The sequence below is a fragment of the Oncorhynchus kisutch genome, linkage group LG11 (genome assembly GCF_002021735.2).
Source record: "Oncorhynchus kisutch isolate 150728-3 linkage group LG11, Okis_V2, whole genome shotgun sequence".
Lineage (NCBI taxonomy): Eukaryota > Metazoa > Chordata > Actinopteri > Salmoniformes > Salmonidae > Oncorhynchus > Oncorhynchus kisutch.
Window position 1 is genome coordinate 64,772,392 of NC_034184.2, and position 25,316 is coordinate 64,797,707.

Below are 25,316 nucleotides of genomic sequence, written 5' to 3' on the forward strand. Positions count from 1 at the left end.
TAGTTGGCAACATGACTTGAAGTGACTCAAATGCAAGAACTTAATAAGATACTATGCTACATCTAGGTAATCCCAAATAGAAAACAATGTAGCTAAGTGTGAAATTTCACACGTCGTCTTTTAGTCAGCCAGCTGGTGCGACTGCCTCTTTCAACATGTCCAAAATAATTCATGTTGGCGTTAAATGGGGCACTCTAGAAGACCAAAGAGTGCAAGCCGGGAGAGCGAGTGCTAACGTTTAGCTTGGCTAATACCATGGCACTGGAGCCTAGCTAGCTCATTAAAATGGATCGGTCTGCCTTGCCCTGTGTAATTTAATGATGACAGGTGATCTCGGCAGTGATGTGGACTCTGACGTCAGGCTCAGCCGGCTCGCTGAGACGCTCCTGTCTGCAGAGGCTTCTGATACGCTCTGCTCGACTGCAGTCTGTCTGCAAAGGCTGATAGGAAATAGCCGGGGCTTGCAGGAAGGGAAGTGAAGTATTACTGTTACAGTTTCTGGAATACGGGGGTTTTGACTGAGCTTCTATATAACAATGTTTTTCCGTATCACCAGGACAGACAGACAGACAGACATGCAGAGACAACATACCATGGTTTAGTCCTTGCGAGGGCAAATCAGTTCGCCCATGTTCAGCCCTCTAGGGGTCTGTGTGAAGCTCTCACATGTGAAGGGTGCTTGACATCATCTGACATCCCTGACAATACACCACCTGGCTGCCACTCATCTTGTCTGTCGTCATCACACGTCTTGACGTCCGTATCTAAGTGTTGAAGGAAACATAAGACAATAGGAAAAGTTAAGCATATCAAAGCATCACGTCCACCTACAGTCATGACCAAAATTACTGGCACCCTTGACAAAGATGAGCAAAAAAGACAAATACTGAGCTATATTGTGTGCTCCAAAAAAATTCAGAAATGCTATTATTTTCTGCTAACACAACTGCTCAGATTTGATTTAATAATGTGTCTTTTTATTTTTGTAGATTTTTACGTGTCAAAATTATTGGCACCACTGTTTGTATTACTACGGAAGTATGACAACACTGAGCCGTTTGACCAATTCATCTTACCAGATCCTTGATGTCCTTCATCTGTTTTTACGGACTGCCCTCTTCAATTCAAACCACAGGTTTTCAATGGGTTTCAATTCTGGAGACGGAGATGGCCAAAGGCCAATGTTGATTTTGCGGTCAAATAACCATTTCTTGTGGATTTTTATTAGTTCTTGGTGTTATTGTCTTGCTGGAAGATCCAGTTGCGGTTAAGTTTCAGCCTCCCAACAGAGGTAACCAGGTTTTTTGGCTAAAATGTCCTGCTACTGGGTAAAGTTCATTGTGTCGTTGACCTCATCAAGGGCCCCACGACCAGTGGAAGCAAAATAGCCCCATAACTTCAATCTCGGCCACCATATTTTACTGTAAGTATGGGGTTATTTTCTGATTATGCATCCTTCTTTCGATGACAAATTGTTTTGGGTTCTTTGGCCACACACACCAGTGGTTGAAAACGGGCAGCAATCATTTTGACACCTATCTTTTTAATAGTTATTTAATTTTCCACAAGTCATTTTATTAGTTTAAAATAACACAACTTTCAAATGTTTTGGAGCATACAACATAGCTCAGTATTTGTATTATTCATTTTTATACAGGACTGTGTATTCCAACCATTTCCTTTCCTTTCTCCCATTTAAAAAGTGCACACTGTGTACTGTAAACTGCAGGCTAAGTGGAACAGGCAAATTACAACTCCCTGTGGTTAGCTCAATGAGTGCATGTAACTGGCAGAGAAACACGAGGGCAGAGACACAGTGCACAATGGCTTTGGGCCATGTGGACAGAATGTTAATGAGATCAGAAAATGGATCTGTCTTTTTGGGAACTCCTTACCAAGTCACCAACAGAGAAGCTCTCTATAAAAACCTGGTTGTGTTACTGCATCTTTCCTCCATCCATTTCCCATCCTCCTTTATTATGGGAATTTAGCATTAAAACGTTCTTGCTTGCTTTTCCCGTGACGTGTGAATGATCATGGAAACAAACATCACCAAAAAACGGTATAAACTCTCTAGAACTGGTTACCATTACATCATAGGAGACATGATTGCATTGATGATTACACTCTGCGTTTTGTGACTCACTCTGAGAATGAATGTGAAGCATTTTTCGGTTGTCCTCCACAAGAGGGTGCTTCTAATTATCTGTAACCACTGAGGTTTCTTCCCTCATTATCCCTTCAATGCACAAGTGAGACAGAGATGTCTCTGATTATAGGAGTATAAGTGTTCTACGCATAATTAGACAAATAGACATTTCCCTTTTAGAATGCAAAAAAAAATGCTTTTATGCATGCAGTTCCTCATGAAAAATGCAGGCAAAACAAGTAGCATTTCTGAGAGTGCAGAGACAAAATATTTATTGCTTGATTCAAGCTTCCCACTGATGCAGATGAGGGGCCATTGTATCCGTCTATAAAGTACTTAGACACAGCTACTTAGATTGTACTATTATGCGCCACTCTGTTTCCTCCGCATCTCAGTCGGCACTCAAGGGCGTTTTCTCTTTATCTGGAGGTCAGGTGATGACAGCCCAAAATAATGGGGTATTATTGTTGCCTTGGCAACACCTGGGGCAATTCTCTGTGATTTTCTGTGATTTTCAGGCAGGCGTTGACATTGATAACAGAGCCACGTCTCACTTTAAGGAGATAGATTCTGCTGCTCGCACTGTAACCTTATGTAGTATGCAGAAAGTGACATTTCTTCATACGAGAGATTTGTTGTGTAATCAAGCTTCGGTTATTTCATTTTTTTTGTAGTGTAAAATGGGCACTGATTACTTGGTAATGAAAACAAGTCTGTTTTCCCTTGCCGCTCAGTAAAGCTCTCTGCCAAATGTATACTTTAAAACACTTTTCATGGGTTTTCATCAAGGCATATGCATATGCATGGGTTTTAATCTTCCTGACAGAAATAGTCTCCAAAGTAGGCGGAGGTGCTTGATTCGAGGACCTCGATTCGCACATCTTTAATAATTACAGTTTAGTCATCACAAAGCCGATTATACCCCTCTTAGGAGAATCTGCATTTTCTCCATACACACAATTCCTACCTCCCCCTAAGCTGTTTCAAATAGATAAGCGTAGAGAGATTGAACAAAATAATCAACTATCACCACCATGGTCTTCAGAGCTTTGAAGATTCCTTCTGAAATCTTAATTTTGTACCCAGCGCTTTTATCAGAAGGGTGTTACACAATGTGAAGCTACAGTATGCACATCTAGATGTGGCATATCTAGATTTAAGCTCATTGTCTCGGCTTTGGCCAGAATATGCTGACTCACGCTACGGTTTAGCAAAGGAAAGCCATTGTCTTCTCTCTTTCTTATGTGCCTGTAGCTCTGCAATGGAGGTTCGGTGACAGACCTGGCCAAAGGCATGCTGAAGAGAGGGGACAGAATGGATGAGGCGATCATTGCCTATATCATACACGAGGCCCTCACGGTAAGCATGGTCTTTGAACGGTGGATGGACTTGAGAGAGAGAGGGAGAGAGAGGGAGAGAGAGGGAGAGAGAGGGAGAGAGAGGTAGAGAGAGGTAGAGAGGGAGGGAGAGAGAGAGAGAGAGGGAGAGGGAGAGAGAGAGGGAGAGAGAGGGAGGGAGAGAGAGGGACAAAGCCTGAAAATTACTTTTCCCAACTATGAATTGAATGACCCTCTTCCGATGACTTACTATATTACTACTATCTCTGCTGTTACAGGGTCTCCATCACCTGCACATCAACAAGACCATCCACCGGGATGTCAAAGGCAACAACATCCTACTGACCACACAAGGAGGGGTGAAGCTGGTGGACTTTGGTACGCTCTGTGGTGTGTGTGTGTGTGTGTGTGTGTGTGTGTGTGTGTGTGTGTGTGTTAATTTGTCAGCGGTCTATGTGTGCCTACGTGTCTGTGATACTGCCGATGGATCAAATCCATTACCCCAAATTGTTTGCCACCTTAATTGGCTTCCATTTATTTTCTTATCCAGGGTGGAATACGTTTACCCGGTGGTGGGAAGGTGGTAGGTGGGTAGCCGCAAATACATTTCCATTAGACGCAGTGTCTCCTGCATTTGGCCTCACCGCAGAGGACATTGTTTTTATTCGTTGTGTTAGCAATGCAGCGCTGATTTGTTTCCTGTTGTTCTCAACCAAATGAAGCTCTCTGTGCGCTAGCCAGAGTCTGAATAAGGAGAAATGATTCAGGCCATTTCCAGCAGTGACTCAGCGAAGCTCCTTTGGGGCCTGAAAAGCAGCATGCCTCTTTCCATTACAGCTGAATCTCCTCTTCATTCAGCCTGTTAAGCGAAGCTTCTCTTAAAAGCATCAACCTGCGCATGTCGCTGCCTCCCTCTCTTCCCTCACTTAAACCAATGAGTAATGGGTCTTGTGAATTTTTGTCGGCTCCATAGAAATTCCACGAATAACACACTTCGCCCATTTGCGCTCTTTGTTGCCGCTCCTCTGTTTAACACTTCCATTAACGAGGTATTCACTTCTGAGGAGGCTCCACTTTAGCTATAAGCTACTCTCAAGTGATACTCTCATGGCTCGCCGTGCTCGCCCAATCCCTCAGATAGATGGTCGCCACCCTGGCTTCAGTCCGTATCAGCCCCAGTGCAGAGGCAATGTGAAGATGCTAATTACTTTGGGGGAATTCTGGGTAGCGGAGAGATAACGGGGAAGCTTGGCATTCACGCAATCAGGGTAGGAAGGGGGTTAGGAGGAGGAGGGTGAACCCGGACATATGAAATGAGCAGATAGGAGGAGCAGACCCCGCAGAGTGAAAGAGAGGAAGATAGTGATGACTAATGACCCCACAGTGAGAAAGAGAGAGGGAGATGGTGATGACTCATGACCCCACAGAGAGAAAGAGAGAGGGAGATAGTGATGACTCACGACCCCACAGAGAGAAAGAGAGAGGGAGATAGTGATGACTCACGACCCCACAGAGAGAAAGAGAGAGGGAGATAGTGATGACTCACGACCCCACAGAGAGAAAGAGAGAGGGAGATAGTGATGACTCACGACCCCACAGAGAGAAAGAGAGAGGGAGATAGTGATGACTCACGACCCCACAGAGAGAAAGTGAGAGGGAGATAGTGATGACTCATGCTTTAAAGTTCCCCTGGCTCTGTCAAAGTCAGCCAACAGGAAAGCATTGTTTGGTCAGGATAGTAAAGTCATGGTAGACTATAGAAAAGCTTCGATGTTATTACAGAGAAGCTGTCATTTGGAACCACAATGTTCTCCTTCCACTCTGTTGTTTAATATTTCACTCACCACATTCCCCATGAATACTTCATTCAAATGAGGGCAGGATTCAATCAAACCTGCACTCCAGGAAACACACTGTACCCCCTCCCTTTCAAATGACCCTTCTGTATGATCTGATTTAGCGAAGTCCTCCACACAAATACCAGTGCTACACTCTACATTATGAATACAGAGTTAGGAGGTGACCTATAAACAACTAGGAGTGTTTGAGGCTGTCTGAATATCCCATGGTCAGATTCATTTGATCAAACATGCCTTTATTTTGATAAGCACCCCATCAGAAATACATAACGCCCCGTACGTTTGTACAGAGGTACAGAGATCTGTGTTTTACAGTGTGGTGTTATGTTGGTTTCATCAGTGTTCCATCAAACTATTATACATATCACTGATTCAAAGGGGGGGGGGGGGGGGGGGGGGTGGTATCCAGGTATCAAAATGTTATGCATCTAAAAAAATATATAATTTGCAGGCGCTCTTTTCCAGAGCGACTTACAGGAAGGAGCCTTGTTCAAGGGCACATCGACGGATTTGTCCCCTAGTCAGCTCAGGGATTCGAGCAGCGACCTTTTAGTTACTGACCAAACGCTCTTAACCGCTAGGCTACTTGCCGCATAAATATGTGTTGCTATGACAAAAACAAAGATTGTCATGGGAACAGAGAAGAGTTTATGTTTCTTCATTTAGCTTCAAATGTGCTGTCATTATGGTGAGAATCACCCAAATCCTCTTCCACTGAATTAATGTAGTCTACTCTTGTTGGGGTTGGCGACCCATGTTATCTCACCCACTGTGAAAACTAAAAGACACTCAACTGCACATTTATTCCAATAGGCTGTCATGCTGTGCAGGATTTTTTTTATTTCGCTTCTCTCCTGAATCCTGGTAACTGATTTTGATAAGAGAAATGTTGGGGAATATATCAATGGGCACATTGATACGTGGAGCGACAGACAGACAGACAGACAGACAGACAGACAGACAGACAGACAGACAGGCAGACAGACAGGCAGACAGACAGACATGGCCCAGAGTGACGAAATAGACAGACAGTGGTGATACAGGGGGCTGGACATAGGTGGCTAGGAGAGATGGGGGACAGAGAGAGCGAGAGAGAGGAAGATAGGAGGGACACGTGCTCCACGCGTGTCCTGCGTCACGCCGAGGCTAATAGTTTTCCATGTGGGAGACTGGCACGTCCCACGCTACACTAAGCAGCTGAAAAGATAAAACCCCTGCAGTGACTCATCACCACCCTGAGAAAAAAAAAGCCCTGAAAAAGAGAAGAAGAATATGGATGGAGGCCATCTTTTCAGTTTCTTAATGAATATGCTAATTGACAGTGTTATCTCTCTGATGATTATTAAGGGTGTTCCGCCGGGCCCTGCCTCTGGGTAATGTTGTAGAAAAAGAACGGCCACGGGGGCTTTTTATAGGGCTGTCTTTGTGCCTACGTGTCAGGGCCTCATAACCATTCCATCACACCAACCATGAAATGGTTAAATACGGGTTAATATGTGTGAACATATGTGTGTAGGACGTGTGTGTTTGATTGGGTGTAGGTTTTCTGTGTGTGTGCGTGTGTGTAAGCAGGTAGCCTAGCGATTCAGAGCATTGGGCCGGTAACCGAATGGGTGCTGGTTTGAATCCCAATCCCGACTAGGTGAAAAGTCTGTCGATGTGCCCTTGAGCAAGGCACTTAACCCAAGTCGCTCTGATAAATGACTCAAATGTGTCTGTGTACTGACTATCTGTGCAAACATTTTTCTGCTAGTAACATGCATGTGCTCGTGCATGCATCGTTTGTGTGTGTGTGCATGCATGAGCGTGTGTGCATGCATGAGCGTGTGTGCATGCATGAGCATGTGTGCATGTGCACGTGCACGTGCAGCACAGTGTGTCAGTCCTGTGTATATCCCCTCCTGCATATAATCCTAATCCCTTTTGATGTTTGCTACAGCACCGTTGAGAATCTGCTGCTTACTGCAGTCCTTCTCCTGCCTATTCATTCCATCCAGAATGCAGTTTAACCCATTCAACAAGGAAGTCCTCGGAGAGATATCCATTATATACTCTTTACAAATAACATCGTCTTATACTCTAGTTCATTCATATTCACTATACAGTTACATACAGCATAGATAAAAGCCAACATTAACACTGTTTTACACATGTGTGATTTGTTGACTCAGATGGAGTGTACTGTATACTGTATATTCATCTATGCTAGCAACATGTCATATACTGTATTGTAAACACTTTGGAATTCTCCAGTTGTCTGTTTAAACATATAAGCACATAGTAACCACACAGCTAGTTGTTGATGCACAGCTTCTCTCTCAGTCCATAGTAGTCTCACTGCATTCTGTTGATGTCCTAGTGCTCATCGGTGGATTCAGTTCAGGCTGCTCCTCTACCACCTACTGCAGCTTCACACTGATTTGTCTGGACTGGAGTCTGGAGTCACGACTGTGGCTCGGCCTGTCGCTGATTGTCCAGGCATTTTGATATGAACACATGAGCAGTGGTGGATAAAGTACCCAATTTTCATACTTGAGTAAAAGTAAAGATACCTTAATCGAAAATGACTCAAGTGAAAGTGAAAATCATCCAGTAAAATTCTACTTGAGTAAAAGTATTTGGTTTTAAATATATTTAAGTATCAAAATTAAATGTAAATGCTAAAATATACTTAAGTATCAAAAGTAAAAGTATAAATCATTTCAAAGTCCTTATTTTAAGCAAACCAGACGGCATCATTTTCTTGGTTTTTAAAAAATTGACAGATAGCCAGTAGCACACTCCAACACTCAGACATCATTTACAAATGAAACGTGTGTTTAGTGAGTCTGCCAGATCAGGCAGTAGGGATGACAAGGGATGGTCTCTGGAGAAGTGCGTGAATTTGACAATTTTTCTGTCCTGCTAAGCATACAAAATATAACGAGTACTGTATGGAAATGTATGGAGTAAAAAGTATATTATTATCTTTAGGAACATAGTGAAGTAAAAGTTCAACGGTAAAGTAAAGTACAGATACCCCCCCCCCCCCCCCCCCCCCCCAAAAAGACTTAAGTATTACAATAAAATATTTTTACTAAAGTACTTTACACCACTGCACATGAGTGTCACATCATGTGTGTAACATCTTCCTACCCTCATAACTGTGAAGGTAGGAAGAGAAAGCAGCCTTCTGCTAATGGCTATGGCCACAGTGAAGAGACGACTCATGGTCCTATTCAGATTGACTGGACCTTTAGAATAATTCTTAGTTAAATATCCACCATAGACATAGCCGTTTGAATTGTATACAGTCTCCTTTCAAAATGACCAGAAGATAACGGGAACACTTACCAAATAATCCCAATTAAATCATGTCATGGTTTGAATGGGTTAGTCAGTATTGTGTAGATTAGAAAGCAAGTGCTAATATAGTCGTTCTGAGGTTTGTTCATGATGGGATTTCTAGTCAAATGCACTGCTAAATCACCTGGGGGTATTTGTAATGCAAAGCAATCCATCATTTGCTTGAGAGCGATCACAAGTTGGCGTGTGTTTAGGCTATGTTTGAGGCTATGTATGTGTGTGTGTGTGTGCGTGCGAGCATGCGTGCACACGTCTGTTTTCGTTCAATGTCACCAGTGACCGCACCATCATGACTAACAGAGTGGGTCAGGAATTTCGTTTACTTCATCCATCCCAGCTGGAATATGAATAGAACTTCCCTCTTTGACCTTATGAAAGCTCATCATCGGAACCAGCTGCTCTGGTTTCTGTCTGATGGACATGAGATGAAAATAAATCTATAGATGTCCTATGTAACTGAACTGTGATGTCCCAATGCATACAGCCGTTCATACTGTGGTTCCTATTTAATTGAGCTATGTTGTCCTTGTGTCTTTGTGCAGGTGTTTCGGCCCAGTTGACGAACACTCGTCTCCGTAGGAACACCTCGGTGGGAACACCTTTCTGGATGGCGCCGGAGGTAGGCCTCATTCCCTTTACCTCGCTAGACACTTACACAGCACCCAACACTGGACCTGTAGAAAGAGTGCTGACTTTTGTTGACCTTGATAAGTAGAATTGATTTATTTGACTTTTGTTTAACTAGGCAAGTCAGTTAAGAACATATTCTTGTTTACAATGACGGCCTACCCCGGCCAAACCCGGACGACACTGGGTCAATTGTGCTCCGCTATGAGACTCCCAATCACAGCCGGTTGTGATACAGCCTGGATTTGGACCAGGTTGTCTGTAGTGACGCCTCTAGCACTGAGATGAACTGCCTTAGACCGCTGCGCCACAAATAAGAACCAAATCTCACCTGAGTGTTGGCCTCTGACCAGCTACTCAATGTTCTTGTCTGTCACAAGACACTAGCGCTTGGCTGGCTCACACTACAACATGATGCTGAAGGTGACCTGGTTAGAACGACCGTCCTTCTTTTTTTACATGACTTTTACATCCACTTTGCAAATGTATTTGGTGTTAACTCACGCGGAGAAATGGCATTTTACATAACGTTTACATAGAGTATAACTAATGACATTAGATTCGGAGGTGGATGTCCTTTCAGGTGGACCATTTGAGTAAAAAAAAGACTTTTTAAAAAGCAACAACGTACAGAACACCGGACAGAAACAGAGAGAGGAGTGCGGCAGATAGTCGATATCGTAAGGTTACTCTGCCAGTTTTGGAAGTCTTTTACGAAGGGTTGGATGGTACCTACTGTGCTTTGTTGGAAAAAGATAAGAGTACCTCAAATTTAGTGGATTTGAGTTGAGGGTAAGGCAAGATGGATTCTGATGTATCTGCTTGGCTTTTCTTGTTGTCCTAAATGCTGAATATTCTTCATGACTGTTGAGATGAAGATTCCGTATTGCTTATGGTTTCTTGTTATTCATGTGAGTTGTGACATGTTCATGACACTACTCTTCATCTATGTTTGTGCGTGTGTACTGTGCTATGGTGTGCATTCTGCACGTTAATGTGTACTTCATTCTGTTCATGTGACATTTTGTCATTTACAATATTTCATTTTGGGACCCTTGTCGATAAAGGTGTCTTAATGATGTTGTAATTGTTATGTTTGGACAATATTATGCATTTTTTTGAGTACGCTACTAAAGTATGTACCTTGGGAATGATTACTGTTGTTTCCCTGCAGGTGATTGAGGTGTCTGGGTGTGGATTTAACTGTGTGTATCGATGCTCTGTCTGTGTACGTACCGTATGTGTCTCCTATGGGGAGATATATTTTGTTAGTGGGATGCCATTTTGGCCTAAGGATATTGTTTATGGCGGTGTGTGTGTGTGTGTGTGTGTGTGTGTGTGTGTGTGTGTGTGTGTGTGTGTGTGTGTGTGTGTGTGTGTGTGTGTGTGTGTGTGTGTGTGTGTGTGTGTGTGTGTGTGTGTGTGTGTGTGCGCATGCACTCTTGATGATGGTGTGTGTGTGTGTGTGTGTGTGTGTGTGTGTGTGTGTGTGTGTGTGTGTGTGTACCCTATCTGTACAATATTCCCTGTAGACGCCTGCAGCAGTTGTTGATAAAGGTGTGCCCGTAACTCCCAAGACACTCTCAATAATATTCTCCTTAGACAAGCTTTTTAAAACTATTAGAAAGACAGACTGCATTTTCCTGCTGCTAATCGTAATGAGGGTGTGTGCGCGTGTCTCCGTCTACAGGTTATAGCGTGTGAGCAGCAGTTGGACTCCACGTATGACGCTCGCTGTGACGTCTGGTCCCTGGGCATTACTGCCATAGAGCTGGGAGATGGAGACCCGCCCCTCTCCGACCTCCATCCAATGAGAGCTCTCTTCAAAATCCCCAGGTCAGGCTCCTATAACTGCATATTTAACCATCTGGGGATTGAACCGGGGTTTTCAGTGCAAGATATCCAACAGAGAAGGAAGTATTTGCCTAACTCACTGAGCTAAAGGCTAGGCGTTAGCTATATCTAACATCTGTTGTTAGATATCAGACAACGAGACGTTACTGCAACAGCTAACATCAGCCTAGCAATCTAACTGCTACACAGATGGCAGCCGTGGTGGCTATTCATAATGATAAATGTCCATTGGGGTAGGGTAGATGTCTGTTGAGGGGTGGTAGAAAGTCAGTGGGGGGCAGGGGTAGCAGGTAGCTAACTAGTGGTGGCTATTCAGCAGCCTGATGGTCTGGGGGTAGAAGCTATTTGCCAGTCTTAGTTTTAGCCATAATGCTTGTGTACTGCCCACATTTGAGTGATGAAAATGGGGAGAACAGGCCATGGCGAGGCTGAGGTCCCTGATGATCTTCTTGGCCTTTCCTGCGACACCTGGTGTTGTAGGTGTCCTGGAGGGCAGGCAGTGTGCAGACAATGGTGCATTTGGCTGAGCATACCACCCTCTGAAGAGCCATGCGGTCAACGGCGGTGGAGTTGCCGTACCAGGCTGTGACGCAGCCTGACAGTATGCTCTCGATGGTGCTCCTGTATAACACTGTGAGGGCCCTTCATACACAAAAGAGCAACACAATCATCACAACTAGGTTTTAGGACTGCGCTTTTCAGTTGGTAGAATAGAACCTCAAAGTAGGGCAGTGCAGGCAGTTTGGACTGCAATTTACAAAACCATTTGCGCTCTATAGTTCTGTAGCCAGCGAGATGAATTGTCCTTCTATACAACTGTCTGCGGGGCTTGGATCTGTCAGAAGGCAAAATGAATAGATAGCTTTCTTTTGCATTACAGCAGCTTAGACGTACCACCTCTCTCTACTATTTACTGTGATCCTCCTCTTTCTGTGGATAAATAGGGAGGGGTGTCTAGATCATCATAGGGAGGGGAGTCTAGATCATCTTTTTCCTCCTCTGCCCTCACTGTGTTGGGGGCGGAGGAGGTGAATGGTTATTGATTACTGTCGTTGGTCTTCAGGCTGTGAGGCGGGTGCACAAGCGCTCATCACCGCTGTCATCTTGACGCCACAACATTTTGTCCATCTCCACCCCACCACTGTGTGCACCGACACACAGAGGCACACACACATGCCTCACTAGACTGGAAAAATTGCAAATGGTAAATGACAAAAGAGTAGCTTCCTCTCCCTTCTTTCTTTCACATCTCTCTCTCTCTCTCTCTCTCTCTCTCTCTCTCTCTCTCCCTCTCCCTCTCTCTCTCTCTCTCTTTGTCTCTCTGTCTCTCTCTCTCTCTCTCTCTCTCTCTGTCTTTCTCTCTCTTTGTCTCTCTGTCTCTCTCTCTCTCTGTCTTTCTCTCTCTCTCTCTTTGTCTTTGTCTTTGTCTTTTTCTCTCTCTCTTTCTCACTCTCTCTCTCTCTCTCTCTCTCTCTCTCTCTCTCTCTCTCTGTGTGCCTCTTTCTCTCTCTCTCTCTCTCCCTCTCCCTCTCTCTCTCTCTCTCTTTGTCTCTCTGTCTCTCTCTCTCTCTCTCTCTCTCTCTCTCTGTCTTTCTCTCTCTTTGTCTCTCTGTCTCTCTCTCTCTGTCTTTCTCTCTCTCTCTCTTTGTCTTTGTCTTTGTCTTTTTCTCTCTCTCTTTCTCACTCTCTCTCTCTCTCTCTCTCTCTCTCTGTGTGCCTCTTTCTCTCTCTCTGTGTGTGTGTCTCTCTCTCTTTCTCTCTCTCGTTCTTGCTATGACCCTGTCTAAACACACACACACACACACACACACACACACACACACAAAGGCCATTCTCTCAGCTCTCCCCTCTGTTGTTAGTGTACTCTTTGCTTGGGGGTTTTTGTTCCAGAGCAGTCATCATCACACAGCTATCTCTGAATCTTTGTGACTGCTGTTACAAGAGCTGCAGGCTCTCTCCACACACTTCCCTCACACTCCTCTTTCACCATGCTGGCCAGGATCTCCATTGAGAAACCATGTTAAATGAACAAAATTCAATAGATTCAGTGGGATGATTGCCACTGACTTTTATATTTTTGGTTGCCAAAATTGTTTTGCCAACACTCTACATCCAACACTGTCCTGTCCTGCCAGCAGACATGCTAGTATACAAGTAATCAAACACATTGAGCAGGTTTGTAAATGCATTTCAGTAATGCATTCAAATGGGTCTTGAGTTCAACAGTGATTCATTTCATTCTCTTACTCACACACTAGTGACCAGCGAAGGCACACGCTGTGTTTTTGCTTGAAGTGCTGTCCCCTTTTAATAGCCACGATGACATCACCCAAGATGTCCGGAAGCTGTTCCTCCACTGGATTATTGCTAGGGAACCTGTGTTCAGGATTATCCCGGTTTGATCCCAGAGAGAGCAGTTCTGCCAACACTCCCTCTGGCCTGGCACTGCCTAGCAGTCACCCAGACAGATAAGGGACGGGAACAGACCCCAGGTCAAGTCTAAAATACACACTACACAGCCAGGAAAGCATACACACACAAAATATGTCCCAGCATACAGTACATGTCCAAAATACATGAATTTAGGTGAAGGAAGGGTAAAAAAAAAACACTTCAGTTTGTCCTCATAGGGGAACCCTTGTTGATGCTAGGTAAAAGCCTTTACAGAGGGTTCTCATAGAACCCCACTATGTAGGGTTCTCATAGAACCCCCTGTAAATGGTTATACCTAGAACTCTTTATGAATTGTTTAACCGAGAAACCCTTTTATCTTCTTCCTAGTACCCTCTATGAACAGTTCCACCAGCCTTATTAGCCTTTAAAATGCAATTATTTATGACAATACATTACATATATTATAAGGCCTTTATTTGAGAGCCTAATTATACCCTAACACTTTCCTAGTTAAATAAAGGTAAAAATATGTTTTTTTATTAACACAGTGGTGTTAGGAAACTCCTGGTTTACAGGCCACATCAGGCCTGCAAGTCACATTATGCTGGCTTGCAAAGTGATGTTTAATTAGTTTTGGAATTAGTGGAACAAGTGGAATTTTGTAGGGAAGATTGAATATTGAGAATACCTCAAACAATCATAACTGGAACAACCATCTAGAACAACCATCTAGAACAACCATCTCAGTAACAGGTGCAATAAGTCCAACCACTAACAGATTGGATTAGTTAAGAAAAATGTATGCTATTTTTCTGTGTGTAGCATAAAATGTATCTATAAATCAGTTTACATGCAAAAACACAGACATTAAACAAACAATTTTGAAAACCACCCTGCAAAAGAGCTTGCTGGGAAATATGATATATGTTTCTATGTAGAACCATTCTTGCCTTCCAAAGAGTCCTTCTTGCCTAGTAAAGAATCATCAAAGAGCTCTTTCTTCCAACAACGGTTCTTAGGCTGACAAAGGTTCTAGGTGGAACCCTGTACCTTACAAAGAACCGCTGTCTTCCATAAAGGGTTCTTCAGATCAAAACGGTTCATAGTAAAGGAGTAGAAAGATACAGGAGTGTATAGGAATGGTCTAAATATTTCCCGGAATTACACATTTTAAACACATTGAGTAGGTTGTACTAATCACACAGATGAATTAGTTGCATGAGAATTTGATGAGATGTGATGAGCTTGTTTGACCACTGCTATTATCTTGACTCAATATTACTGATGGCTGCGTCCTTTTTACAATGGTCAAAACCCTTTCGTCTCTCACCAGTATATCGCTACAGTAGGCGTCGTTGTTTCCTCTCAGCTCCTTGATTCCACATTCAGCTCCAGTATCCAGGTCTAGATAGCAGATGGTTGACTCTCCCCTCCCCACAGCTTCTCCAGACCTGTTTGTCTTCCAGATAAGAATTCATTTTAATAGTGGGAGCGTTGGCAGAACAGAGTCCATTTAAATGTCTGACACACACTCTGTCTATATGGGGTGTGAACTAAGTGTGATAACCAGGAGATGTATGCCCTCCCATTACAGCAATGAATCGCTGTCAGTGCAGACGTGAAAAGGGCCTAATGCAATATCAACTCTTACAACCTGTGCCAAGCACCCTCTCCTAAAGAACCACTTTAAACAGGACAGGGAATTATACAAATGAGCGTTATTGTTCCTTAGTGGGTGTGGTCTTGTCGGGGTTGGGGGGATAACTACAGTCTCTGGCTGTATTTGCTTGTTAAAGGACCACTTTTTTGTATTCAGTATGGATACTTTGAGATTGGAGGAGAAAGTCTGCATAATGGGTATAATGTCTTATAACCGATTGGCATAACACCTGTCAACATTTTGATGGTCCCATGACAAGTTTATGTCAGCATTCTGCAAGTACAACCTGGTGCTGTTTAGCTTCGAAATCATTTGTTGGTGTTTTTCACCAAAATGCTTAGATCCAAGTGGCCTTAAAGTTTCCCTATGTGAGTGTCAGGCTTAACGTTGAGATTTCTCTTGGTATCTGAAATGAAGCACAGTGTGATGATCATTCCATCATCCTGCTCCCAGCCGTAGACCCTGTTCTCCTCCCAGTCTGTGTAATTCACGTTTTATCTTATCTTTTGATTATTTCCCCCATACAGAAACCCTCCCCCTACCCTGTACCAGCCGGAGCTGTGGTCGGACCACTTTAACGACTTCATCTGCAAGTGAGTATAATGGGAGCTGGGTGTGTGTGTATGTTATGTGTCTGTTGGTGTGTGTGTGTGTGTGCGTGTGTGTGTGTGTGTGTGTGTGTGTGTGTGTGTGTGTGTGTGTGTGTGTGTGTGTGTGTGTGTGTGTGTGTGTGTGTGTGTGTGTGTGTGTGTGTGTGTCGTTGCTAATTACAGAGCACAAACGTGTAAACATTCCCCATTCCCTCTTATTATCCTCTTCAGATTTGCTCTTCATAAACCATTCGTCCCTCTAAAATAGAAGCATGAATCAGAATATCACAATGTTCACTTGCTGATTGCAAGGCCCAGAGCATAAGTAACATTCTCCCTGTTCAACTGTCTCACCCACAGATGTCTGATCAAGGACTTTGAGCTGAGGCCTAACGTTCTAGACCTGCTCCAGCATGTGTTCATCAGACAGATTGTAGGCCGAGAGAGGATCCTGCAGAAACAGCTGATGGAACTCATAGACCTCAACCAGCAGATAGGAACCACTGGGAAGACAAGGTACCGTCATGATGCAGATGACCTCTGTTAGCCAATGGTAGAAAGATAAAAGATAAAAAGGCCCCACATAGCACTATGCATTCAGGATTCAACTGACCTTTGCATTAAATGACAGTCTCGCCTTGTTCATCAACTACTTCTCAGATAGAGTTCAGTGTGTAAAATTGGAGGGCCTCTTGTTCGGACCTCTGGCAGTCTCTATGGGGGTGCCACAGGGTTCAATTCTCGGGCCGACTCTTTTCTCTGTATATATCAATGATGCCGCTCTTGCTGCTGGTGATTCTCTGATCCACCTCTAAGCAGACGGCACCATTCTGTATATATCTGGCCCTTCTTTGGACACTGTGTTAACAAGCCTCCAAACGAGCTTCAGTGCCATACAACTCTCCTTCCGTGGCCTCCAACTGCTTTTAAATGCTAGTAAAACTAAATGCACGCTCTTCAACCGATTGTTGCCCGCACCCGCCCACCTGACTAGCATCACTACTCTGGACGGTTCTGACTTAGAATATGTGAACAACTACAAATACCTAGGTGTCTGGTTAGACTGTAAACTCTCCTTCCAGACTCACATTAAGCATCTCCAATCCAAAATTAAATCTAGAATCTAAATCTAGAAATCTAGAAGAAACCTATTTTGCAACAAAGCCTCCTTCACTCATGCTGCCAAACATACCCTCGCAAAACTGACTCTCCTACTGATCTTTGACTTCGGCAATGTAATTTACAAAAACTCTACCTAACAAATTGGATGTAGTCTATCACAGTGCCATCCGTTTTTGTCACTAAAGCCCCATATACTACCCACCACTGTGACCTGTATGCTCTAGTTGGCTGGCCCTCAGTACATATTAGTTGCCAAACCCACTGGCTCCAGGTCATCTATAAGTCTTTGCTAGGTAAAGCCCCACCTTATCTCAGCTCACTGGTCACCATAGCAACAGCCACCCATAGCACACGCTCCAGCAGGTATATTTCACTGGTCACCCCAAAGCCAACACTTCCTTTGGCCGCTTTTCTTTTCAGTTCTCTGCTGCCAATTACTGGAACGAATTGCAAAAATCACTGAAGCTGGAGTCTTTCATCTCCCTCTATAACTTTAAGCATCAGCTGTCAGAGCAGCTTACTGATCACTGTACCTGTACACAGCCAATCTGTAAATAGCACACCCAACTACCTCATCCCCATATTGTTATTTATCCTCTTTCTCTTTTGCACCCAGTATCTCTACTTGCACATCATCATCTGCACATCTATCACTCCTTTGTTAATGCTAAATTGTAATTATTTGGCCTCTATGGCCTATTTATTGCCTTACCTCCCTACTCTTCTACATTTGTACACACTGTACACTGCTTTGCTTTATCTTGGCCAGGTCGCAGTTGTAAATGAGAACTTGTTCTCAACTGTCCTACCTGGTTAAATAAAGGTGAAATAAAAGAAGAAAAAAAAAAACATATGGAACATTCTAGAAACTCCTTCCATATGAATGTCATAATATATTTCATAACATCTCTCTGTTGGTCATGTAGACCTATTCTTATATAACCTTGCATCTTTTACATGTTATTATACAGTCACTTGTTATCTACGAAAAGGACCCATGCCGTGATCCAATGTGAAAATGTAGTGGATTTATTTCATCTTAACTTTCAAACCCAAGCTTCACCTACTCCACACAGTACTTTATGTTCTATTACATTCTATTACGTTCCTACTGGTTGCACAACTGTCTGCCATTGGAGGAGAGAGGCATTAATTTTTACTTGGATGTAGACAGTAATCCAAATTGCACATCAGCTGGATATTGGGTCACCTTCAGGCTCAAAGTTTCACCAGTGACTGAATGTTGGGCCCCTAAAGCCCAGATATCAAGTTCAACCCCTGCAACGATGTCATATCCTGCTTATGAACTGTAATGTTATTTCTGTCATTTAAGCCATCATGGAAAGACAGACAGAAGCACAGACAGTAACGACAGGTAGGGGATATGAATGCCCTGGTAGGGGTTGTAGGGGTAGCTAGTTACCCGCCCACTTATTTTGTCTAATCAAAGCCTTAACTGTAGACTGTAGTTTGTAGCCTACCCACAACCCAGCACTTTGCTGAAATCAAGTCATTGTGCTGTGTCTAGATGATTGTTGTCGACATCAAAGGATGACACTGTCATCCTTGTGTTCCAGATGTGTTTTAGTCAGGCTAGACCCTTTTGAGTGTAGATGTGTTGTTCGTTTCTCCGTCTTCTGTTTCATGTCTAACTTTGACTGTAGTTTTTACAACTTACACCCATGTTTTAACAAATCAAACAATGTATGACCCATCAAATAGCGTGAAAATGACATTGTCACAGCTTTACTGAATTTATTGTCCCCATAGGGAAATTTTGTTGCACTGTCATGTAAAGTGGCGTTTAATTACAAAACAAATTGACAATACAATTTTCCTAACAGTTACATAGCAATAAAAAGAGACTAGCCTGCTGGCCTTACTGGGTGGATAGGAACATTAGCCCGAGCTATTTAGGAGGGACATCACACCTGGCACAAATGATTGTTTAGTTCTGTTTTTCCTGCCGAGGGGTGCCCTATACCTGCACCCAGAGGGGACTAGTTCAAAGTCCGGGTAGAGGGGGTGGCTGGGGTCTAAAATGATTTTGTGAGCCTTGCAGAGGGCCCTGGCCTTAAAGATCTCATCCAGGCCTGTCTGCTTGACTCCAAGTACCTTGCTTGCTGTGGTGATAATCCTTGTCAGCATATTTCTCTGACTGACAGTGGCATTGTTAAACCAACAAACAATACAAGCAGTTGAAATACTCTCAATGAAAGATTTGTAAAACATAGTCAGTATAGTACAGTCAACATTAAAAGATCCCAGCCTTTTGAGAAAGTACAGTCTCTGTTGACTCTTTTAGTAGATCAGGTTTGTACATTTACTCCACTGAAGTTTATTGTCCAAGGGGACACCCAGATATTTGTATTTCTCTACAATCTCTATGTTCTGACCTCTGATAGATGTTGCAGAGGTAGGTGTTATGCACTTCCTGAAGTCTATGCACATCTCTTTGGTCTTGTTGGTATTGAGGACTAAGTGTGATTGGTCACACCACTCTACAAAGTCATTTAGGACCGGGCCATGGTGTTCCTCGTCATCATGTAACAGGCAGATCAAGGCAGGGTCATCAGCGAACTTAACGAGGTGTCTGTCAGGATGGGAACTGTACAACTATTAGTGTACAAGGAGAGCCTGTGTTGGTGGTGCGTATGTCGGACACTTGGGGACCTATTTTGACCCGCTGTGACCGTCGGCTCAGGAAGTCCAACAGCCACAAAACCAGCCACAAATCTAAGGGGAAGTGCCGAATGAGTCTCTGTGCCAGAATGTAAGGCTGGATTGTGTTGAAGGCAGAATAAAAGTCAACAAACAAAACCCTGACATGGGATTTGGCACCCTCTAGATGTCTATAGACCATGTTGAGGAGTATAAGAATGGCATCATCAACTCCTCTACTGGGCTGATAAGCAAACTGAAACGGGTCGAGGAGTTCCTGGGTGGCGCTGAGAACACATGACTTTTCACAATTTTCTCAAGGCACTTCATTACTAAGGATGTCAAGTCTTTCAGCACAGAGGGATTAGATGCTTTAGGAATGGGTATAATTATTGAGTTTTTCCACAATACTGGCACGTGTTGCTGGTCAAGCGAGGATTGTAAAACGTTTGTAAAAACACCAGCCAAGGGGTGGCAGGTAGCTTAGTGGTTGAATGAGTAACTTAAAGGTTGCAAGTTCAAATCCCCGAGCTGACAAGGTAAAAATGTGTCATTCTGCCCCTGAACAAGGCAGTTAACCCACTGTTCCTAGGCCTCATTGAAAATAAGAATTTGTTCTTAACTGACTTGCCAAGTTAAATAAAGGTTCAGTTAAAAAAAAGCTACTAGCCATTTAGAAACAATAACAATAGGATCAGTGGGGACCAACAAATGATTTGTTTAAGAGTTGGTCAAGCTCTGTTGTGGTCAGCCTCAACCTTTATCCGCCTGGGGAGGTAAACGCTTTCTTGGAGTCGCACTCAAGAGGGGTTGAAAGGACAACTAGTAGAGGAGTGTCTGGATAGTCATGCAGCTAAATTGTCATCGTGGGCAAAAAGCTTGTGTAGAAGCACAGCTTGAATAGATCTAGATCAGGGCTCTCCTACCCTGTTCCTGGAGAGCTAACATCCTGTAGGTATGAAAATGAAATACTGTAATATAGTTTTTTTAAACGGCATTGTTTTTGCGGACTGTAGTGTTTTTGCAAACTAGTATACTGTGGTATTTACTATAGTATTCTACAGTATACTACAAAATGATATAGTAAGTACTACACACGATCGAGGAATACTAAAGTGTGTAGTATAGTATTCTACAGTATACTACAGTTTACTACAGAATTCTATGCTAAGTTCTGTAGTATTCCATAGTAAACTGTAGTATTTTTATGTGGGAGTGTGTGGATGTGGGAGATTTGTTTAATTTAAGTAGATAGAGAGTAAAAAGAGAAAGGAGTCAAGGCGTTGCAGTTTTAAGAAAATAACTTTTTAGAGGAATGTAATGTGAAGCCATTGTTAAATGCTGGATGAATCTACTGCAATCACTTATCAGCTATGTTGCTGTTATAAGTTAGTTGTTTAGATGCAACTAGTTGCTTTAGACTTTATATTGCATCCTGTGTTGTAGGCATGAGCGCATCCACACCAAGAAAGGTGGTCAAATTATGTCATCAAGCCCCACCCCCGACGAAGTGGATGACCTTGTCACCCTGGAAGTACTCGATGAGGTAAGAGATTCAATTGGCTGAAGATATCGGATATGTATTATCAACACGGTAATAGCTTCCCCTTAGCCGATAGGTGGAATTCTTAGCCATATTGCTCAAATCTAGCCAATCCTTTCAGATCCACACATACAATTGAATCGGCTTTGTGTTAATCAGTGTCAAGGTGGTTTTATTTATTCTCACTTGGTACTAATAACCTAGGTCAGGGAGGGGCAACTGGTGGCTGACTTCCCATTTTGTAGGCCCACGGATAAATTTCCCAAAACGGAAGCAACTTTTATTTTTTACCGCTTAGGGCCCCCAAATGGCTAGGGCTAGCTTTGACTGCATGTGTGGGTATGGATGTGGGTACACAGACCCATGAGCCACTGCAGCCCCTCATGATGAGTTCAGATTTTTTGTTGCCTCCATCCCCATCAAAGCTGCCATTCCTGACCTACACTCTTGTAAAAAAAAAGGTTCCCAAAAGGGTTCTTCAACTGTCCCCATAGGAGAACCTTTTTTGGATCCAGATAGAACCCTTTTGTGTTCCTTTTGGGTTTCTGAGGAAAGGGATTTACCTGGAACCCAAAAGAGTTCTACCTTCAACCCAAATGTTTTCTCTAAATGGTTATCCTATGGGCACAGCCAAAGAGCCCTTTTAGGTTCTAGATAGCACCATTTTTTCTATGAGTGTAGGTTATTGATAACCACCCACAGTTTAAGTTAGGACAGTGTTTCCTCTCAGAATCACTTCCCTCTAGTCTCTACACCGGTATTAAATGAATATAGAAGCAAAATAGCTATATTTTTACCAAACACATTTAGGGTGATTTATCAAAGCTGAGTGCTCCATTGACATATTGAAACATACAAATTGCTCAGTCGCCTCGGGATATTTTTGCCCATTCTTCTAGATGGCTGGTTTTGTTTATATCCAAGTCTGGCCCGAGAGAGGGGGTGGAAACAGAATGTATGATCTAAGCACAATGCCTAATGGAATCAAGGTGGAGATGATGAACGGAACGGAGTCCAGATTCTCATATTCATGTGATCAACGACAGTGTACATTTATTATGTTGCATAATGCTTATTTACGCTGACAGATATATTGCCAATTTGCCAGCATACTGTAAGCATTCCTAATAAGTGTTTAATCTTACTGCAATGTTTCCTCGGTAATCATTGCTCTGCACCGAGGCCCTCGTCAAATGATACTGAAACACTGTGATGACGTCTCTTCAAACATCAATTATTACCTTTGAATGTCACAATATTGAGTACGCATGTTTGATCTCTTCCCAGAATTCAGTCACAGAGCAGCTTCAGAGGCGCTATGCCAAGGACCAGATCTATACCTACGTTGGAGACATCCTCATTGCAGTTAACCCATTTCACAAGATGGAGCTGTATAGCCCACAGGTGTGTGTATTTGTGTGTGCGATGTGTGTTTGTCTGTCTGTGTGTATTCCTGCGAGCGTGTGTGTTAATGTGGCCAAACAGACACTACTGAATGTACCCGACCGTATCTCATTAGGGCCCCAGTGCCCCATTTCCTCTTTCCCTTCCACGCTCCCGTTCTCTCTCTCTCTCTCTCTCTCTCTCTCTCTCTCTCTGTCTCTCTCTCTCTCTCTCTCTCTCTCTCTCTCTCTCTCTCTCTCTCTCTCTCTCTCTCTCTCTCTCTCTTCACTGGTCACACTTTTCCATTTATCACACGGTTTCTTCACTGCATCTCTTTTTAGAGTTTATGCTGTTCTGTAAAAATGGTGCTTGTCTTACTGAACTGCTGATGTTTTTGTAATTGAACCCTTCAAGACAAAATGCCATGATACTATTTTGAAGTTATATTGTCCATTGTGGCATGTTGCACATAATTAAACTAGTCATAACTAGTCATTACATTTTTGAAAATTGCTTGAAGAGAATCTCCGGTACTTTTGTGTACTTTCCAACCAGTCGTTCTGAAAATAGTTCTGAAAGTAGCACTCACGAGCCAAAAGTGGTACCACGTCATCGCTCTCAAGTTTCAAGTTTTATTAGTCATATGTGGGGTATACACTGTCCAACGAAATGCTTACTTGCGGGTTCCTTCTCAACAATGCAACAAGAATTAGAATGAATAAAAGGAATATGAACATAAAGTAAATGGCCCACTCTCGCTCTGCTGTGTGTGCATGATGTGCCTCTTGCTAGCTGTCCCTCAATTGGCGAGGGGCTGAAGCTCATTGGTTGAACTCGAGTTGCTAGGGGGCTGGCCCATGTGTGGGAAAATCAAAAGAAAATGGCATATCCTCCAGAAAACAGTCGCTTTCAAACTAGGGATTTCGTGGCTAATTGATGTGAGATCGTAATTATGCTCATAGATTAGGCATGTATGAACTACACAATGACACATCCAGCTCAAAGAGGGAGGTTTAAAAAAAAACAACATATTACTCTCCAAAGTTCCAGAGCACGTCTTTAATCTCTTTGTCTTTTTGCTATACTAGAAGGCAGCTAGAAGGTTGTTGTATTTGAGTCAGCCCATTTTAGCTGCATATAGTGTAGCTAACTTACTTGTTGGTATCAAATTCAAATGAAATCCCCTTACATGTGCCTTATCCTTTTCCTTGCACAGTATACAAAGATGTACATAGGAGCGAAACGCACCGCGAACCCGCCACACATCTTTGCTGTCGCTGACATAGCCTACCAGTCCATGGTGTCATACAACGCAGACCAGGTACACAAGTCCGTGTCAACTGTAATGTATGAATGATACAGTACGTTCCACTATGTGCTGTACAAGCATAGCAACATGTCAGTAGACCAGAATACCATAGTAACTGGGGATTGGTTGTTTCTGTGCAGTGCATTGTAATCAGTGGAGAGAGTGGTGCAGGAAAGACAGAGAGCGCCCATCTATTGGTCGAGCAGCTCACGGTGCTTGGAAAGGTGAGATACGGTCGTAAGAATGACAGAATGTAATTACGGCACTTCATGTTCACTTGTGACGGCAAACATGATACTCTGCCTGTTACAGTGCACCATTGCAGATCATGCTTTCATTGTTACTCGTCGCTTAAAATGATACGTTTTTATGCTGATCGTCCACATCTTTGCAGGCCAATAATCGATCACTCCAAGAGAAGATCCTATTGGTCAATAACTTGGTGGAGGCTTTTGGGAACGCATGCACCGCCATCAACGACAACTCCAGCCGCTTCGGGAAATACCTGGAGATGAAGTTTACCTGTGGGGGGACCGTTGTCGGAGCGCAAATCTCAGAATACCTCCTGGAGAAATCCCGCGTCGTCCATCAGGCCACGTAAGACCCCTCAGACAGCTTCACTAAGGCATTCATATGGCCCTCATCTGACTGGCACATAGCCGTCATGTAATACGTATAAGGTATTCTTGTGACTTTCACACGACAACAACATTACGATTGTGGCCAATGGCCAATTAATGTGTGGGTCCATCTATTTGGCTCAAAAGTCATTATTTCTAGAATTTTTTTTAGCAGCCTCTGGTCAAGAAGGGCAAGGGATGGAAGATTGTTTTCCTCTGTCCCTCTGAAGCTGGTGGAAGTGCCTTCCCACTGCAGCTTATTGCTCCTGTTGTAATATCCCATGACCAGGGAGTGCAGAGGGTAGAGTGAGAGTGGATAGCTTATTTCCTGTTTGATCAAAGATTCTAGCTGCCGACGTCTCCTCATTGGGGCTTCAAAGGGTGACTTTTTGCTCTTGGTAAATAAATTCAGACTGAGGGTGAAGGATCGGTGCATTCTCTGAGAGTAATGTTGTCTGTCAGTTAACTATGTACCTACTGCCTAGATTCAAAGTGTCACTTCTCCCTTGGGGTTATATTGTCTTTGGTGCCAAAGGGAGGGGGGGGATAAAATTATATTAAAATGAGAGGTTTAAATGCAACCATCATGAAGCCTATAATCGGATGTGATAAGTATTGCATGACAAATAGCTTTAAAACTGATGACAGTCTATCACAACTGACTTAACACAGCAGTCTAGATTAGCTTGGTTGCTTGCCAATTATGTGTTTTCGGAGTACATCTTACTATGTCTTTGGCTTTTTATGAGATTGTAAATAGGCTTCTGGTAATCTTAGGCAACCATAGCTGACAGACTTGGATGGGATTAATAGTCTTTGTGTTTCAATCATCAAATATATTCATAAGTGAAGACATATACCTG

The 25,316-nt window shown here is 43.2% G+C and overlaps 1 protein-coding gene across 1 annotated transcript in view; it reads left to right on the plus strand.

Moving 5' to 3' along the window:
* The window catches only part of myo3a (myosin IIIA), a 77,779-nt gene that overhangs the window by 27,933 nt on the left and 24,530 nt on the right, over positions 1 to 25,316 (plus strand). The window contains exons 4-15 of the mRNA XM_031836104.1: positions 3,404 to 3,508; positions 3,765 to 3,864; positions 9,233 to 9,309; positions 11,008 to 11,153; positions 15,753 to 15,818; positions 16,176 to 16,331; positions 18,271 to 18,312; positions 21,045 to 21,144; positions 22,429 to 22,545; positions 23,741 to 23,845; positions 23,974 to 24,057; positions 24,228 to 24,430. Coding sequence (XP_031691964.1) covers positions 3,404 to 3,508; positions 3,765 to 3,864; positions 9,233 to 9,309; positions 11,008 to 11,153; positions 15,753 to 15,818; positions 16,176 to 16,331; positions 18,271 to 18,312; positions 21,045 to 21,144; positions 22,429 to 22,545; positions 23,741 to 23,845; positions 23,974 to 24,057; positions 24,228 to 24,430 — 1,301 coding nt within the window. The remainder of the gene's footprint in view (positions 1 to 3,403; positions 3,509 to 3,764; positions 3,865 to 9,232; positions 9,310 to 11,007; positions 11,154 to 15,752; positions 15,819 to 16,175; positions 16,332 to 18,270; positions 18,313 to 21,044; positions 21,145 to 22,428; positions 22,546 to 23,740; positions 23,846 to 23,973; positions 24,058 to 24,227; positions 24,431 to 25,316) is intronic.